This window comes from Chelonoidis abingdonii, chromosome 2 (assembly GCF_003597395.2).
Source record: "Chelonoidis abingdonii isolate Lonesome George chromosome 2, CheloAbing_2.0, whole genome shotgun sequence".
In the NCBI taxonomy this organism is placed as follows: domain Eukaryota; kingdom Metazoa; phylum Chordata; order Testudines; family Testudinidae; genus Chelonoidis; species Chelonoidis abingdonii.
Genome location: NC_133770.1, coordinates 17,668,358 through 17,688,309, shown reverse-complemented (window position 1 = coordinate 17,688,309; position 19,952 = coordinate 17,668,358). Strand labels below are relative to the sequence as shown.

Genomic DNA, 19,952 nt, shown 5'->3' with positions numbered 1-19,952 from the left:
TTTGATGAAATTAAAGCTTCCTTTTTATGAAGTCAACCTAGTGCCAATGAACGGTGCTGGATTAACAGCCCAAGAGACTGAAGACCTCTAAACTAGAGAACATATGCAACGTATCAGCTTCTCCACATTGCTCTGCCAACTTCAGCCTTGCTCTTGGAGGGATTCCGCTGTACAAGCCATTTCTACTGCAGTGCCTAGTGAATATCTGCCCTCTCTGCTAAGACAAAGTTTCCAAAGGTGATGGCAATTTCATAACATGGACACATCCAGTAGGAATTGGACTGATACTGTTTATTTCTGATAGGCCACCAGACACCTATTATTTGGTACAAACAGCCAAGAAAGTGCTGCCAAGTCCTAGTGCTCATCTTTACTCAGGCTTTTGCCTTGAAGTATGACCCTGAGAAGCACTTCAGGCTGGACTTAAAGGGTTGATCATAGAAAGGATAGATGATTTCAACACATTCACCACAAAGCTCGATAGCGTGGCTAATGGTTTGAGGCAGCTTTTGCATCCATGCATGATGAAGTAGAAAGCTTTATGCCAAGATAAATGCTAATCTAAAAGAAAAAAAATGTAAAAGCCATCTGAATAGAAAGAACAGAATCTTGACATGAAAGCTCTTGAATAAAACTGGTACCACAGTTCTATCATTGACCACGACACTTGCTTTCTTGTTACAAAAAAATGAAAGAATTTTCCAAAGCTAGCATTTCGTTAACATTTGGCCCCGGAAGTTCCAGAGCACATGCCAGATGGATACACAGCATATCACTATGGCACAGTTGATAATCAAAATAACCATCATTAAGGCAAACATACCCCAATATATAGTTCTAATATTATGGTACTGGATAGCATATATTTAATACAGAATAGCCTATAAACTCTTCACACAGATCACGTCTTATCTGTCTGTAGAGCACCATGGCAAATGTGGGGCTATATAAATCTCTAAAAAGGTGTTTTTCTTGCCCTTTAAAAGCATGCAAATTAGGCTAGGCTAGCCTTTTCCTGTTGTTAAAGTTTAATTTTCTCTTAAACTAACTCAGTAAAAACGAAGAGACAGACCGACCCTTGCCAATGTAAGTCTCTGCTTTTAAAGATATAAGTCTCATTTATGAGCTGGTCTCTATTTACCATATGTTACTTATAATTCTCAGCTTGCTTCCCAACAGGCAGCAGAAATCTTACTTGATTGGCGCAGTGGCTCCTTCAGGTCCTTCTAATTCTGACAAAGGAACAAGATCCCATTTAAAGTGCAGACCCCAGTTGAACCCTCCACGCACAACTGGGGAAGAGCTGTAGATAAGCGTGTCAGCGCTGATTATGTCAATCACAGGGCATACCACTGTCTTGCGGTCTTCTCTGATTGGAGTCAACAGAGGTTGTAGCCACATCTCATTCACTTCACAGTGGCTGTCCAGGAACACCAGCACTTTTCCTGAGAAGAACAAAAAAAAATACAAAATATGCAGGTCTGTGATAACACTAAACATATAGACACAAATTATTTCTGTCAGAGGACTGAAAGCATACACAATGGAGGAAGATATAATCCCAATCCACTGGAATATATTGCATTGCAAAGACAGCAGCACTTTTACAGGTATTGGTACCAAATATATCAACTGCAGATGGGGAGGGGAGAATACAATCTCCAAATAAAACCTTGATGGTAGCAATCATCTGAGTCCACTGCTGCTAAAGGGTTTCCCGCAGAGAAATCTTACCGTCTAGCCTGAAGGAGCAGAGTACAGAACTTTACTACCAGCAATAATACTGATTACAAAGTAATATATATGATTCTACATATACTGCACAGACTGTGCGAGAAGCACAGTGCAATTACTATAAAGGGAAGCACTTCTCACTCCACTGCTGTGAAAATGAAACAACTCTTCTTCTACCTCGCTCTAACAATTTTTAATTACTGCATTTATTCTGTTCCAGTTCCCATTAAAGTCCAAGGAAGTCCTTGCACTGAGTTCAATGAGACCTGGATCAGGCCGTTAATGCAGGTATTTTTTCGCAGCTCAAAGAGGTTCTCCACCACCCTGATAAAGACCAGAGGATTCTCTCCTACCACTATAAACCTCAACACCAATCCTCAAAAAGCCAAACAAAGAAAGCATCCCCTTGTCTAAGAGCTGGACATGAGTAGCCAGAGGGGTGGAAGACTCTGAAGAGCAGATATCACAAGCCAATTAAGTATCAAAAGAGACTACCAAAAAAGCTCCACAAGGAGTGTTGCGCAGTCTAACTCATGCAACAGAGAATCGTGGAGATCGAAGGTATAATGCAGGGGAAGGTAATCAGAAGACACTCATGGTCTGATAAGCATATAAGAAACCTCTCAGGAAGAAAACATCATTCATTCAACTAGTTTACAGACAAACTTAAGTTTCACATAATCAGTCTTGGCTATTCACATCTGAAGTAATTTCTTACTCAAATGTGCAGTTATTCATAACATTTCCTTCGGCAAAGTTTCATATTTTGGTAAGCATTTTAGCCAGATTCAGTGCCATATACACACACACATTTTATATATATCTGAAACAAATACACACACAGACTACTTCAATTCCAAGTCTGAGCCTGACCATACACCAGTTTTACACCGGTGTATCGCAGATCCATGGAATTTAAGGCCACAAGGGACCATTATAATGATCAAGCCCTATCTCCTGCATAATACGGACACAGAATTTCAGGCCTGTCAAGAGAAATTTGGGATCCTGGTGCATCATATTTGCTGAGGCCCCACCTCTTCCTATTTGATTTTATTTGCACTGATGTTAGACATTGAGGGGATCCCTTTGAGCTCAGGGTCCCAGCACAATTATCCCCTCTTTGTCTTCTCTTATCAGCTCTGCACCCAGTATGCATGATGTAAGAGCAAAGTCTGGGCCAAAATTATTAGAGCCAGATTCTGCTAGTCTTACTCACATTAAGTAACACCCTGCTCCTTGTAAGAGCCATCAGTTTGTGTGGGACTATTCACCACAATTAGAGATGTTCAAATCTGGACCATTTCGGAATAAAAGAGCAATCTCCAGGTTTCATCAGTGTAAAAATTATTCTGAAATTTTATTTTAGAAGAGAAAAACAATGTGATACTGGGTTAATTAAGCAGAGATGGGAGAGGACTTGATACATATCATGGTGAAGAGAGTGGTATACGAACTAGATACAGAGAGAGGTAACAAGTAATGTTCAAGTCAATAATTTATTAACTTCAATAGTGGTTTTCTTCTGGATCATGCTATTACAATGCTAACAAATAACAGACTAATTTAGAAATTATCTTGTAGCACACAGTTTCTCACATGCCAAAGAATTCATCCATGATGTCCATTAATATAAAATATACTCTGGGTACATAAAGCACAGATATATTCTATCCCAATTAACTGTTGTAATGACAATTGAAATACCACAGGTGAGTAGTAGCTCAACAATGCATGTGAATTCGTAGATTATTCAGGAGTTTTTCTAAAGTGCCTTAATGAGAAAGCAAAATACCTCACAATCATCAAGCTGTCACTTGAGGCGAAGTATTCTGCATGCACATTATCCAATATATAATGAGCTAGGCTCTCAAGTTGGAGAGGGAAAATCCTACACTGTTTTACCAAAGTTCATGAACCACTGCTGCTCTTCCCAATTAGAGCAAATTAATCTAAATTAATTGAAACACATTTACTGCAAAAGTAAACTGCCTCATATTTAAATCTTATCAAAATTAAAACAGGGACACCTGGGTCAATTTGGGCCCCAAATTTAGATTATATAAAAAGGTTGAGGAGGTTTTTTTGTTGTTTTTTTTTTAAAACACATGCAAAGGCAAAATTCTGCCTTCACTTACACAGTGTAAATCCGCTGAAATCAACTGATTTATTCTGAATTTACATGCAAGTGAGGGCAGGTTCTGGCCAACACTGCTAAGTACCAACTGATCTTTGTGCCTCTTGTTTCTTGCAGGGGGAGCTAACACACATGAAGGGTGCTTAAAAGGTATTCAGATGGTGGACTGCCTTCCCATGACTCAAGCTGAAAGCTTCCATTTATTTTCTTCATTAGCAAAAAAAATTTTTATTTTCTCATAAATTAAATCCATGCTACGTGTAAGAAAGCTAATTATACAGAACTTGTGTGAAATACAATCAAGACCACTTCCTATGATCAGCTGCTTGAGCAGTCAGCACTAAGTTGGGGGGAGTGGTAGATACGCTGGAGGGTTGGGATAGGGTCCAGAGTGACCTAGTTAAATTGGAGGATTGGGCCAAAAGAAATCTGATGAGATTCAACAAGGACAAGTGCAGAGTCCTGCACTTAGGAAGGAAGAATCCCATGCACTGGGGACCGATTGGCAAAGCAGAAGTTCTGCAGAAAAGGACCTGGAAATTACAGGGACGAGAAGGTGGATATGAGTCAGCAGTGTGCCCTTGTTGCCAAGGCAGCCAACGGCATATTAGGCTTTATTAGTAGGAGCACTGCCAGCAGATGGAGGGAAGCAATTATTCCCCTCTATTCGGCACCGGTGAGTCCACATCTGGAGTATTGCATCGTTTTGGTCCCCGCACTACAGAAAGGATTGTGGATGGACAAATTGGAGAGAGTCCAGCGGAGGGGCAACAAAAATGGTCAGGGGGCGGGAGCATGCACATGAGATATCATGAGTCCTTTTTGAACAGTGGAAGTAGCCCATTTACTCACAGGAATGGTTTAGTAATCTGTTTCTAATGTCACACAAGTCCTCCTACAGTCCATAGGTTCTGTTTTGCTGCTTAATGTCATCTTCTCAGTGGTAGCAGATGACAGAACAAGGAGCATTGGTCTCAAGTTGCAGTGGGGTAGGTCTAGGCTGGATATTAGGAAACACTATTTCACTAGAAGGGTGGTGAAGCACTGGAATGGGTTACGTAGGGAGGTGGTGGAATCTCCATCCTTCAAGGTTTTTAAGGCCTGGCTTGACAAAGCCCTGGCTGGGATGATTTAGTTGGTGTCGGTCCTGCTTTGAGCAGGGGGTTGGACTAGATGATCTCCAGAGGTCTCGTCCAACCTTAATTGGCTTTACCTGAATCCTAGACTGAGTCCTGATCTACTTTTGTTTTATAGGAGAAAAATGTTCCCTAATCCTACCCAGGTCTCCAAACTCAGCAAAGTGAAAGAATAATCACATCCAGTGGTCACTTACTCTTCTCAAAGCTTCCCTTTCATTCACTATGTACTGAGTACGACTCTTTTGAAGGCACTTCATTTCTAGCAAGCCGCCATATCTTATGTGGGGACAGCTTTATTTGAACAATTAAACCTGTAAATGCACTTTAACCTAGGAAGTTTGTAATCCATCAACTGACACCGAATAAAGCTGGAGTAACTAAATACAAAATAAACACCGATAAATTCTGTAGGAAAGAGTGGCTCAGTGATTTTTAGCCGAACTGACATGAGCTCAAACACATGTAAAAAACACCAAACAGTGAAAAATAAGTGATACTAAGGACGGACTTATAGGAAATCTGACTGATTCTCTGCCCCTTATCCATCAAGAGATTGCTGTATGGGCAGTAAGTTCAGTCCACTAAAGGAAAGCAAGTGCATCACATCACTCAACATTATCCCCTTTACCTAAACAAAAAGCACTACTGATGATTACCATATGGAATGTGTCAGATACTCCTTGGCTGGATGGATTGTGGCTACAACACAGGAGCTGCCTAGGTGTACGGAGAAAGGATTAAAGGAAAGAAAAGACAGGGTATACCTGTAGCATGAGATGCTCCAATCATTCTTCCTCGAATCAGCCCCTCTCGCTTTTCATTTCTTACCAGCTTTGTGTTTCTTGGAAGATTTTTTTTGATATATTCTTCTAGGTCTTTTTTCAACTCAACTGTAAACAAGAGAACAAATACAGGAAGCAAATTTAGTCAGAGCTTCCCTGCAGTTGCATGTAGAATAAAAACAGCAAAACTGTGTAGCATGCCGAGTGATCGAAAAGCTCCTTTAGAAGTTCTACACTTTGTTAGTTGACAACCTTCAGCATGAATTCTGTTCAATTTCAATGAAGTCATTCCAGGTAGTACACCCAGTTCTATGTTCCCTTGCCACTTTTTGTAGCTTTGCAATCATGTTATCCTATTAAGTGTTTCTCGTTCCCCTGCTGCTGTGTGACACATCTATGGAGACAAAATGGCAACTGGCTATACAGGGAAAAGGATGTAACTGGCCACGTGCTGTGTGCTGACAGCGCAGCCTATCATGTTGACCAATTTGCCTCAATATTTCCTTGTTCCTGTATAGATCTGTCTGCATCCACCTATTGTCTCTTGTTTTATACTTAGATTGTAAGCATTTTGGAGCAGAGACCATCTTGTTTTGCTCTGTGTTTGTACTGTACCAAGCACAAGGGGGTCCTTGTTTATCACTTGGGTTTCTAAGTGTTAATAATTAATTAATGAACACAAAAAGGAATATTTCTCTCTCTCTAATCTCTTTCCAGTGTAGCTATCTTAGGTGTTTATTTGTAGCAATGGCAGATACAACACTTTCAGAGAGACATAGAATCACAGACTATCAGGGTTAGAAGGGACCTCAGGAGGTCATCTAGTTCAACCCCCTGCTCAAAGCAGGACCAATCCCCAGACAGATTTTTACCCCAGCTCCCTAGATGACCCCCACAAGGATTGAACACTCAACCCTGGGTTTAGCAGGCCAATGCTCAAACCGCTGAGCTATTTGTGTGATTTAAGTTAGCAGTGTCCTACAAGGATCACTACACTAAAATAAACCTTGATGCTTTCGAAGGGGAAAACATCTATCGTCAACTCAACAGGTATGGATAATGAAAGCACTGGTCCATCTTTTCCTCTGCTTTTGCAAACAAATGTCTCACAGATATGCAAAGTAGTTTATGATTCTGATTGCAAATGGTCACCTTTCCAGAACTTAAGGAGGATCAAAACACCCCGGACAATGCACATGCTTTGGAAGGAGAGCAGAGATCATTATTATAGCCTGCAATTACTACTGTAACACAAGTATATAATGATGGTAAGAGGCATTGTACTTCCTCAATCTTTTCAATGCCAACATTCCCACATAAAGGAAAGGCAGGCAGCAGGCTAAGGTAATTGGGGAGAGGGACTGATGAAAGCCATAATACTGGAGAAGAGTAACTGAGCACACAGAGACATGGAAAAGAACAAATGAAGTCATAATGCAGCCAGCCAGCCAGCCGGGATATTACAAAGACCAGAGTTATGGAAGATTTTACATAAGTGGAAGAAACACTGGAGTGGGAGTAACGTAGTAGAGAGAAAGAGCATCAGCTTGCTAGACATCAGTTATAAAAGAACAGCAAAGTCATCATCAACAGGATTAATACGTCAACAGAATGGATGAGGAAGGCAAAACGGAGCATTCTTACAACGAACAAAACACTTCTTTATCAGGGAGATGGTCAAAAAGGAAAAAGGAATTCCTGATATCGTCTTTATATATTACAAAAACAGAACAGTGGCCGTACTGGGTCAGACTATGATCCATCTGGCCCAGCATCCTGCCTCAAACAGTGGCCTATACCAGAACTTCAGGGGGAGCACGCAGAATAGAGCAATTATAGAGTGATCCACCCATCTTAACTTCTGGCTTCTTAGGGGATGCCTACACTGCAATGTAAGTCCATGCTTTAGCTTGGAATTCAGCCTAAACCCCAACTCCCTTCCGTCTACACTGCAATTGCACTAAATCAGGGCTCAGACCCAGCATGAGTCAAGCCGGGAGCCAGGATCTGAGCCCTATTGCTTTGCAGTGTAGATGCAGCCCCGCTTGATTTGGGTCCTGGGAATCATCTAGAAGTATCCCACAATTCCATGGGACAACTCCTTTAGTACTTTTTATCCCAACAACCTGCAATCCACGAATAGAAAAAAAAAACACACACACACACCCTGGCAAATGGCAGCAGTTCAGGTCCACATTCACCCCTTTTCATCTGATCACCAATCTGCAAGCACACCATCAGAGAGCCTCCTGGGTTTGCAACGGAGAACGAACCAATCAAACCTTTGCAAAGCAAGCTGCTTCCTTGTCACGGGAGCACTGCCAGATTTTGACAAATCTCTGGTGCAAAGCTCATAAAACTGTGGACTTCAAAAAAAACACCCAGAATGAGCAGACGTAACAGCAAATAGTTAAAAAGCTGGCAGCTCTGCAGATTTTCAGGACAGGTGATCAGTGCAGTGAGTGCATTAAAAGGCTGAAGAGTGAACACAGGAAGACCAGGGACAAAAACTGCACATCGGGCAATTTGCTCATTTTATGAGGACTTTGACTGGGTCCTGGGCAGTGCGCCCAGCACAGAGCCAACCATGGTTCATGGTGACCTGGTCAGCCAGGATGATGCACTGCTGGCTCCTGAATCCAGCATGAAGGTTGACAGGAGCCAGCAGCAGGCTTCCAGTGAACAGCATGAAGTGACTTTAAATGAAACCAGTCTCAGAGCAGGCTGTGGATGAGGCTCAACCGCAAATTCTCAGTCTCTACTTGGAAGAACTCTTTGATTCTCTCCCATGGAACAGCCCGCTACAGAGCCTGCAGAGAACCTGGTAGAAACAGAAGCTGCCCCAGAGCCTGGGAAGTGTATGGCTCAAAGTGTACTATTAGAGTAATGGAGGGATTTCTGCTATAAGAAGCAATGCAAAAATGATAAGACCCAGCCACCAGCATTTAGCCACTAATGGCTGACTATATCACAGCAGCCAGGCCTCCCCCTCCCCACCTTCCTCCTCCCGACCCACCACATGGAGCTCAAAATGGTGACTTGGAATTTCAAACACCCATCAACAGCTGTAAAGGTTATTTTAAATGTTGTCTCAGAGGTTTGCTAGGGTCATTTGTGTTTTCCTGTCAATAATAAGATATTTGCCACTCTGTAATCACTCCTCCTGGGTCTATGCTATCCCTGTGAACTGTGTGTGAGAGAGAGAGTAAAAATACCAGTATACTATTTCCAAATCTAGTCCATTTCAGTTCGAATGTAGCGTCGGTTATTTCTCAGAACTATGCCGGGTGGAGTAAACAGGCAGATTTCGGTGTGTTTGCGTGCAGCCATAACAGGGTAATCCATATGTGAGCTAACACAGTATCATGTTAATTTCCTCATGGCTTCTAACCCAATCCTGCCTGCTGATAGCTGCAAACTTTTCCTGATGCAAGAACTCCAGGTAATTAGTCACCCTGCTGGGAAGAGCTTATTTTCCAAGCCCCCCAATATAGCTGACTAGCTCACTCCATTCACAGATGTCCTGTTCAGTGACTATTAGTTGGAATACTGCTGCATACACTGCAGGTTTTCCTCCAGCAGCTTGGAATAACATATCCCTTTGCCAATAGAGAACTACAAACACTGTTACGTCTTCCAAAATATGAAAGGCCTGAAGTGACAGAGAAAACATTTGCAGAGAGGGCACTAAACACTCCTTCATATGGCAATTAGTTATGAAATTTTTATGAAACAGAATAAAGGTTATAATTTTAACCTTGCCATTGTTTCTGCACTTCTGTAACTGCGATTAACCAGGCTGTTTCCAGAGACTGTATGAGTACTGATGCATCCCCTTCACAATGTGTGTTGGTTCAGTTTAGGAATGTTACATTTTTTGCCCTTGAGATTCCACAATAATTAACTCTGTGCTCCTCCACTGAGCTACTTTAGACAATAACCCTCTGTGTCTTGTCCTGTTTCAGCCCCCTCAACTTGCCTGCCGTTCTTCAGGAACTCCATCCCTGGCCCAATGTACCTTCCCACAACATTCCAAAAGAAGTATTTCCAAGATGAAATTATAGTTGATGCTCTTGAGAGGACAGACCAGCAGGTCCAGTATCAGAAGAAGAGAGACGAAAGATGGGAACGGCATGCTGACAGGCAGAAGGAAAGTGAGGATCACCGCCCAGATGAAGGACAGGTTTTCAGCAAGGGAGCTGGTGCTTGCAAAGCAATTCCACTAACCCTGAAGTCCCTGTAACCCTGAGCTTACATTGCGATGTAAACATACCCTGAGAGAGACAAGGTGGGCGAGGCAATATCTTTTATTGAACCAACTTCTTTTGGAGAGAGAGACAAGCGTACACAGAGCTCTTTCTGTCTGGAAAACATACTCATTGTTACAGCTAAATGTAAGGTGGAACAGATTATTTAACATAAATAGTTAACACATTTCAAAGGATCATTCAAGATGATGTGGCCAGTTAACAATTCTCCCATCATAGGGGAGAAAGGAATGGGGGAGGGGAGGGAGGAAGGCAGCTGGTGGGGAAGAGGAGTTGTTAGTAGGTTATTGACGGCTGTAATAAGCCATATATCCAGTATCTCTATTCAGTCTATGTTTTTTAGTGTCTAGCAAAGTTATGAATTTAAGTTCACAGACTCATCTTTCGAAGGTGCTGTGCAGATTTCCTCTAAGAATGATGACAGAGGTCAGAAGAGAGAGTGATCACTTTGTGAAGTGTTCATCTACAGGTGACAGGTTGTTTTTGTCTTCTTTTCCTGTGTGAGGTACACCACATGTGTCACAGACACGTGTAGGACTCTGGGATCTTGAAAGGTGTGTTGATCATCATAGCAATGAGATGTGTCTACAGGTTTTGCATCTGTTGTTCTGGCAGGATCTGGTGCTGCTTTGAGATGGTGTCCCCCGGTCTGTGGGGAGGAAGCTCATCATTAGAAGCAAGGAGAGGGTTGGTGGCTTCTGGTGGTTAGAGGTTTAGGGTTGCCCCAAGCATGGGGTTGCATCCCTGACCATCCTGCCTAATAGATGGATGCAGGGGCATCGGAAATATTTTTATGGTGGGGGTGCTGAAAGTGGAAACCATGTCCCTGCACCTCTAGGCCAGCACCCCTGGATGTACATGGAGGGCAAAACTGTCCATTCACATGAAAAAGGCATTTCTTTATAAGGGAGATAGTGAAAAACAAAAGGAATTCCAGGTATTATCTTTACATATTATGAGACTTCAATAAAATCTTATGGATAGCAGATGGGAAGGAAAAGCTGTGAAATACCGTGACATCATCCCGGACAGTGAATACATTGAAAGAGCAGTATCTTGTGACTAAGGCCTTCTTAAAACTTCTAGAAGAGACACCAGCTGTGTAAATCAAAGGTCCTCATGCTGTCTGCCTCAAGGATGCTATCTGTCCCTGGTCTTAAATATGGTACAATATGCTAAGGAAGGAGTAAGAGCGATGGTTTTGAAGGAAATCTTACAGAGAGTTAGGAATACGCAACATGTGTCATCCCAATAATACTACAAATGAGTGACACAGGGCTGTACAAAACACAGACGAACTTATGAATAGGAACTAAATCTATTGCATAAACTATTCTTCATTTGATCTAGTATCCCAGGGCAGAGATGGCTATAAGGTTACAGGAAATGGAGAACTCACATGATCAAATTAAAGCAGCAAAGGTTAAACATGAAATTTAACAGAGTGAGGACATAGGCTTCACATGAGGCTCTGTGGGTGGGGAGAATAGCAAAGAATGCTCCCACCTCTCCCAATCCCCAGAAGTCTTGGTCCTGCCAAGGAGAAAACAGAGAATAGAAAATCACTACCACTGCACTACATGGCTGAAGTGATTAGCAGAAGATTCTGCATGTGCCCCAGGACAGTCTCTGAAAACAGTGGAATACAAAAGATTAGGCCCCAGGGAACCTATGGAGGGCTTTTTAAGGTAACTTCTGGAACAGAGGTTTAAGACTGCCTTGGTGTCTCTTTCCCCACTAGAGAAGTTCTTTTGCTTTCTTGTAAGCAGGGGAGGCTGGTTTTGTCTGTCACAGCACCCGAAAGCCACCTCTGCTCCTGAAGGAGAGCTTCTTCCCTCGTTCAGGCAAGCAAGGGAGCTCTGGAAATCAACTCCAGTCATTATCTTGCTCTGCTGAGGTAGTGGAGGCTTCTCTCCATGAGAAAGCAGAAAACTGGTTTCAGAACCCCGTGGGACAGCTGCACTGCAAGAGGCCCAGCTGAGGAAGATGCTTTCCCACCACATTTTCATCTCTTTGGTCTCTTCTTCTTAAGGGAAGAATGGCACCAGTCACAGAGGTCACCTTCTTCTGTGCTTCATCTAGTTAGGTAGAGAGTAAAACCAGAGAAGGAGAGGAGATAGCCTAGAGAGAGAGGGAAAATTCTGGATGGCGATCAACAGATAGAATGGTAGCCAAAGTGAGTGAAGAAGGGGAACCCAGTCCCTGAATGGTTTCCAGCTGAGACATAAAATGCCCTGTACACTAAAGAAACTTTTCTAAGTTTTTCATGTGTGTAAGGAACTTATTGAGGGAAACCCAAAGTCAAAGACAGGAGGTTTGCATGACATAATGATAAGGCTAAGCAGCAGACCATGTACGACTAGAGGTGAGCAAGTAGGCTGAATTTCATTTCAGATACTATTTCATGAATCTTGCCCTTTTCTCTCATATCCAAATTTCCCCTGCCTAAAATTCTAGGCACAGGTGATGTTTCAAACAGTCCCAGCACGTAGATCTTTTCCAGTAACATCAATAGACTAGCACAACTGTTTTTTTTTCTAATTAACGAATGCCAAAAAAATCACACCCACAAACCAAACGGCATCCTCTTCTCTTCTCCAGAATTCAGTTCAGTTCTATTATTTACTCCCGGGGGAATTCTGCAAATTCATGTCCAGCACAGATTTATTTGCATCCCCACAGAAAAATGACTTGCTGACAGGGAAGCAAAGGGAAGCTGCAAGAGCAGTCACACATTACTCCCTAGCAGTGTAGGTACATCATTTCAGGCACCCGGAGCAGCCAGTGGAGAGGTAAATCACCGCAGGGCTGGCGACACCCCAGCCAGTGGCTCCTACCATGATCTTGGATCAGCTGCTAGTCCCAGCTGGGCTGGAGACAGGAGAGGATGGGACTCCCTCTTTCCCTGCAAGGAGTGGCTGGGGCTCTGTCAGACTCATCTCCAGAAACATCCCACAGCTGCAGAAAGCTCAGCATCCTCCCCTGTTCCCTACCCCCATCACTCCTCAGTTGTGAGGGGAGGGGCCACTGTACAGGGAGCTGCTCCCCCATCGACCCAACCCCCGTGCATCCAGACCTCCCATAAACAGACACCCCTGCCAAGCCTCACCTGGTACATCCAGAACCCCACTAGCCCTCCATACCCAAACCCCACTCCACTGAACCTCAAACCCTGCATCTGAAGCCCCCTGCACCCAGATCCACACCCCTGCACCCAGAACACGCCCCACTGAGCTCCCTGCACTCAAATCTCCACCCCGATGCCCGACTCCCTGCACCACCCTAAGCCCTCACATCCAGAACCCCATGCCACTGACCTCCAACTAGCTGCACCCAGACACCCACCCCACCAAGTCCCAGTCCCCCACCAAGAAGACACCTCCACTGAAACCCTCACACTTAGACACTCCGCTGAGCCCCAACCACCTTCACCTGGAAGCCCCTGCAGTGTCCCATTGCCCCTGCACTTGCAATCCGCTCCCAACAAGCCTCTGTGCATCCAGCTCCCCCCACACCTAAACCTCCCCACTGCACCCAGATTGTCCCACACAGAATCTTCTCACCCCACACTGAGCCCCTCCACACTTGCATCCTGCCTGGTTGAGCCTGCTTCCCCCACACCTGGTGTGCCTGGCACAGAGGGGCAGGGCCCCAGGAGTTTTTGGGACATGCCCAGACATTGTGCTGCGTCAGGGTCAGGTGAAGCCCACCACTCAGTCTGTGTCCCAGGGATGGGGAGGCTGCAGAGTCATCTCCCACCTTCATGCAGCCAGCGGTCTGTGCTCCCCACTGCTATGCTGGAGCCTCTGCATTTATTTATTGACAAATGAAACAAGCAGGATTTTAAAATACTGTTTACAGAATTTTTTATTTTTTAGGTGCAGAATGCCCTCATGAGTATACTGTTATTTATATTACAATAGCACCTACAGGCCCCAAACCTGACCAAAGCCTCATTACATTAGGAGGCTGGATAAATAAAGTCAGAGAGAATCTTTGTCATGAAGAGCTAAACAGATAAGACAAAATGTTGGAGAAAGAAGGTACTATCATCTCCATTTTACACACAGTTAATGAAGGCACAGAGGAATTTGGCGATTTACCGAAGACCACACAAGAAATCTGTACAGAGCCAGGGACTGACATTCTGGTCCAGGGTCTTAATGAGAAAACCACCCCTGCTCTCTTTTGCTTTTGAAATTTATTTCGTTAGAAGAAGGTATCAATGTCATCATTAGTTTGTTGCACTACCAATGAGAGAGAGTGCACAAAGCCTTTTGTTTGAAGAAATCTCACTCCATTCTCCAGCCACATGAGGCTAGTTTAAAATTAGAAATATGAGCATGACCACACCTGACACTAACTAGGCTTTCAGAATAACAACATACCAAAATAGTTGCCGGGTCAGCGGGCTTAGTCAGCAAGGAAGGATGTTTATGTTTAGTCAGTGCCATATTTGAAGACTCAAATTTGAGTTAAGTTTACTGCTGAACTTAAAGGCTCTGAAACTTGAAAGCAGTAAGTGGTGCCAGAAACTCTGTGGTGTGGGATGGACACTCCTTCCAAACCTCAAGAGGACAACCACGAAATAGGCATTTCAACATTAGGCATGCTTATTGGCAAAGGACAGAGTATTTAATCCTAGTTCTCTCTCCAACTTTAACATTTGCTCTGACTCAATAGAAACAAATTCGCCTTGTAAGAACAAGGGAATTCCATTCTAAACCATACAGATGTAATCAGCCTCACAAAGACAAGCCTGATATCAGGTGGTGATAAACAGAAGTTAATTATGTATATTAAAAAAGGATCAGATGAAAGAGATACATAAGGCTGCAGATGTTTATATAGCAAGAAAATAGGAAGCACACACAATGCTGCTGTAATTGGTGTTCACACCGACACATTTCTCAGCTGCTGCTTAGCTTATCAAATGCCAGCATGCTTCCAAGTTAGTGGCTTATTTTGATTTGCAGAGTGTGCTAAGGAAAAGGGTTGGCGCATGATCTTTAAACCACAGACAAATATTTGACAACTCATTCTGACAGACCTACCCCCTTTAGGGGCCTCACCACTGCACTAACCCTCTTCCAGCTTCCCAGGGCTGGACAGCTGCTCCATCAAAAGCTAGTGAAAACCACTCCTGGGACAACCACAAGATTGCCGGAGAGTAATGCATAGCATTCCCAGACCAAGAGCTGGACTCTGCTCCCAGGTACACCACCACCACTGAATTGATGAGCTGGCAGAAATCACACACTATATCTGTAGTGCGACAGCAACTTATATGGCCACAGAAACAATAATGTACCACAGGACTGTGTATAGGCAACACTTTTTGAGTAGTAAATATAGGCTTGTGGAGAGTTTGGGCCCGAAGAATCTATTCTTAGAGCATCTGCAAAAGCCATTCTGAATACTAAGCTGGCCCCACAAACTTTCCTATATATTGTCATATGTTATTCATAGCTCAACTGATCCCAGCTGCTTAAATCTTCACTATTATTGACATTAACACTTAACTCTAGTTGGTCCGAGTGAAGTTAAAAAACTAACTATTTTGAATGGTCATGTCTACACAATACATGATTTACTGATAAAAGCATAGGAAGAGATAGGAAAACCAAACATCACCAGTATGTGCAAGCACAGATGTGCAACGCCAGCACAAATGCATTACTGAGATTGTCACTCACCCAATTCACTGTTGTCATCCACCAAGATAATCTCATGAAGAAGATATGCTGGAGTGCGATCCAGTACGCTACGTACTGTCCGAAGCAAAGCAGAAAATGCTTCGTTATAGAAACAGATAACAATGCTGGCAAATGGTAAATCAGAAGGGTAGGACTTTTCTCTGCACCTACAAAAAAAGACACACACATGGTCAATGTACATTTGTACAAGACTGAACCTCCTAACAAAGCTCCATAAACAGCAACACTAATATTGAATTAGAAATTCTTCTCTCACATTTCAGTGTTACGCTCAAGGGCATGTCTACACTACAAACTTAAGCCGACCTATGTTAGGACAACTTACAGCCACTGCCATAATTACGGCAGTGGTTCATGTCCACGCAGCCCTCCTTCTGCCGGTGGTGCACATCCTCACCAGGAGCACTTACACCAACTTAAGAGGTGCAGCTTTGGGGGTGCTGAAAGTCAGGGCTCTCAGCTCCATGTGCAGCTCCCCATCAGCTTCTCGGCTCCCCCTGTCCCCCTTGATGTCTTGGCTCCGCACTGGGCTCCAGGTGCGGAGTTCCCCACACTGGGTACAGCCATTTTCCCAGTGTGGAGCAGGGAGCCGAGAGCCTGAGAGAGGGTAACCAGACTCCTTGAGGGAAGATCCGTGCACAGAGTCTGGTTGGCTGCTGTGCTCCCAGTGGGGAGCCAAGAGTCCGGGTGGCAGCCCAGATCGGCATGGGGAGCCAGGAGTTTGGGCAGCAGCTGGGCTAGGAGCAGGGAGCCAGGAGGGCAGCAGGGCTCCCTGTGGGAAGCAGGGAGCCCAGGCAGCAGCCCGAGCCAGAAGCCTGGGTGGCAGCACTGCTTAGAGCGGAGACAGGCTGGCAAGTTGGGAGCCAGGAGCCATTAAATAGACAGAATGACAGCCAATAGATGTAAGTAACCTAGCATCTACACAGACACTGCACTGTCCTAACTACACTGACATAAGTCCTATGCCTCTCATGGACGTGGAGTTATGATGTCAGTGCAGTAGGGCGCTTATATCGGTGGAAGCAAGGCTGAAGTGTGTACACTGACGTAGTTAGGTGCATATCGTAAGCTGTCTTACGTCGACCTAACTCCGTAGTATAGACAAAGGCCTAAGAGATGTTCATTAACATAATACTTACATTAGGGATCAACCAAGTATAGAGTAGCCTTATACCTACAGTTCACACAATTTAGACCCACATACATAGAAATTATTGCTGCACGTTACAAAATGTAATACCTGTATGCCCTTAAAGGCATACAGTGCTATAGGGTCAGCTTCCTAGGAAACAGTAGTTAGAGCAGGCACTGAAAGTCTTCTAGCAAAAATAAGAGGACTTTTATCTGCCTATTTCAATTTCTCTCCCTGATATCTACAAATCTGATATGATACAGGGTAAATTGTCAATACTGGCATTTGAGATAGCAAAATGCCAAGTGATAGCAAAAACTTCAGGACCTAAAATGCAACTCTGGTTGCGTCAAGAAACCTGTTCACTTGAATTCAAGTGGATTTAGCTCTGGGAGGGATATGCGCTTTTGTGCAACATCTATGGCCCATTACATTTACACACAATTGAGCAACCACAACAAAAACAAAAGTTACACCATGATTTTTGGGGGGAGGAGGGAGAGCGTGCGCACGTTTGGGGGCATTCCAATGGTTGCTTTACTCCATCTAAGTGTAACAGAGTATAGAAAAATTGTGCTTTCGAACAGAAAGTCACTAGATAGACAGCACTATTTTCCACGACATCAAGAAAGGGCCCTACTTAAGCTTTTCTCACCTTCCCAACCTCTACTAGCACGCAGCAATGTGACTTAGTATATAAAGACAGAGTACTCTGCTATTCTTAGGCTCCATTAAGCCTTCAAACACTCATTAACTTGAATGTTTAAACTTTACGGGTCTGATTTTCAAGGTACAGAACACAATAATTTGTAACACCTTCAGTGGCAGCTGGGGTGCTCTGTGTGTCTGGGGGAAACGTGTTTAATTAAAAACCTAATTTGGGTGTAAACTTACTGATACAAACTTCATGAGCACTAGCAGCTTAAGCACATTTAACTCAAATTAAAAACCTTAACAACATTGTATTGGTGTATGAGACACAAAATGTGAAACTGAATATTAAAAAAAAGTGAGATTAGCAGTCAGTTACACTCACCACACTGCTTACCTTTTTGCTATTCACTCCAACAGAATAAATGGAAAAACATATATTAGACTGTAAAAATGCTTTCATTTTTAAAGACCCTAGTATGTAATTAATAATACAGGTACAGAATTTTGGGTTTTTTCCACATATCATCCCTTCAGAATAACACTTCAGAGTACACCTGCACAGAATACATGTATGCACTATGCAAACTTCTCTACGGCTCCATGTATCTCTGTCCTCACGTGAAATATCCTTGATAGTCCATTAATGGAGCTCTCTTCAGCGCACTCTGTTCCCTGGATGGAATCAATTTCACCATTAGTTGGTTATTTGTCCATTACAAAGAACTAACACAGAGAGGTTCTGGGTTATATTAATTAGTGATCATCTAACCCAGGGGCAGGAAACCTATGGCACGCAAGCTGATTTTCAGTGGCACTCACACTGCCCAGGTCCTGCCCACCAGTCCAGGGAGCTCTGCATTTTAATTTAATTTTAAATGAAGCTTCTTAAACATTTTAAAAACCTTATTTACTTTACATACAACAGTTTAGTTAAATATTATAGACTTATAGAAAGAGACCTTCTAAAAACGTTAAAATGTATTACTGGCACACAAAACCTTACATCAGAGTGAATAAGACTCAGCACACAACTTCTGAAAGGTTGCCGACCCCTGATCTAATCCATTCCACTACCATATATTTGAAGTTAGGTCCCTGAGGTGACCACCAGATGGCTTTTCATATTTAAATTGAGCAGGATACTTTCTAACCTATTAGCTTCTCCATCTAACATCTGACCAAGAAAATATTTTCTACTTTAACCCTCTGATCCATTCAGCTGAGTGTCATTAGCTTGTAAAGATTCTACTGTATATGTATTTCTTTGAAGACACACTGTATTTTAAAATCTAAATTCAAAGAGACTTGTGTGGTAGAGTAAGTAGATATATGGTCTGTGTAGGTGATCTTAAAATTACATGCACGCACTCTGCCTTAAGATAGAGTTTGTCTGACTTTCTCACGTGACCTGCTCAGTAGAGATTTTCCAATTACGAACAATTATTATCCCATTCCCGTTTGCCTCTTGAGATCCAATTCTGAACAGTATTCAATAAAGCAAGCCCGCCAAACTAAAAGAATAACCTCAAGCCATCTGGCTGCAAGTATCAAAGGACTGGAAATCTGCCTTCAGTGGTAACTGATATGTTTAAAGCAAAATATAATAGATGTGTAACAGCCAAATGTTTAACTCCAGTCTCATTATTTAGTACACTGGGCCCTTGAAAACATTATATTTATAGAGAAAATGATACAAAAGACATACTTTGCATCCCTTGTATCTGGCACCTCTCTGTGGTATCCCAGCCGGTTGCTGATAAGCATATTGAAGGCATGCTTCTGATAGCCTAAGTCTCTCACCTGCTGATCATGTTCGTTAAAAATCATGCCTATAATAGAAACATATCAAAATCAGTTCATTAGGTCAAAAACATCCTCCGGCAATGATCAAGTACTGAAATGGAGTGGTTAACTCCTACACAGTTTTCACAATCTGCCTTTACAAATCATATTTTAACCCGTTTTCAAAGCACATTTCTGTATGAATACTTCAATTTCTACCCCAATAATAGGTTATGTCTACGAACAACCATTATAGGTGTAATAAAAATAGACTGTATGTGAATGAAGCATAACATCCCCCAAAGAGTGATAGCCCCATTGTGCTTATTTCCTATTCCTCACACATTCCTTCCCCCCTAAAAACCTCACTCTTAACTCAGTATAAAACACAGGTGTCAAACACCCAACTAATCAGACAGATCTAGCCCTCTTGATGCATAATCTGGTACCCACAGCAGATTAACCTTCTACAAAGTTTATGTTTCTATTTAAATACAGTAAGTTTCTGCCCTTGTGGTGGTAGAAAATCCAACCAATCATGGCCCTAGTGCAGTGCAGTTTCATGAGACTTCAGCGAGACAAAAACAATAGCTATCAAAAAAGCCCG

At 43.0% G+C, this 19,952-nt stretch overlaps 1 protein-coding gene across 6 annotated transcripts in view; it reads right to left on the bottom strand.

Annotated features, from left to right (window-relative positions):
- GALNT11 (polypeptide N-acetylgalactosaminyltransferase 11) overlaps positions 1 to 19,952 on the bottom strand; it is a 96,349-nt gene that overhangs the window by 39,698 nt on the left and 36,699 nt on the right. For 5 of the 6 annotated variants that reach the window (XM_075062187.1, XM_032767814.2, XM_032767818.2 and 2 more), the window contains exons 3-6: positions 19,269 to 19,392; positions 15,757 to 15,923; positions 5,775 to 5,900; positions 1,196 to 1,445 (exon numbers count right to left, since the gene is read on the bottom strand). In XM_075062187.1, the coding sequence (XP_074918288.1) occupies positions 1,196 to 1,445; positions 5,775 to 5,900; positions 15,757 to 15,923; positions 19,269 to 19,392 (667 nt within the window). Of the gene's footprint in view, positions 1 to 1,195; positions 1,446 to 5,774; positions 5,901 to 10,065; positions 10,710 to 15,756; positions 15,924 to 19,268; positions 19,393 to 19,952 lie in introns of those variants that run through there. The other variant, XM_075062188.1, reaches the window with a different exon arrangement.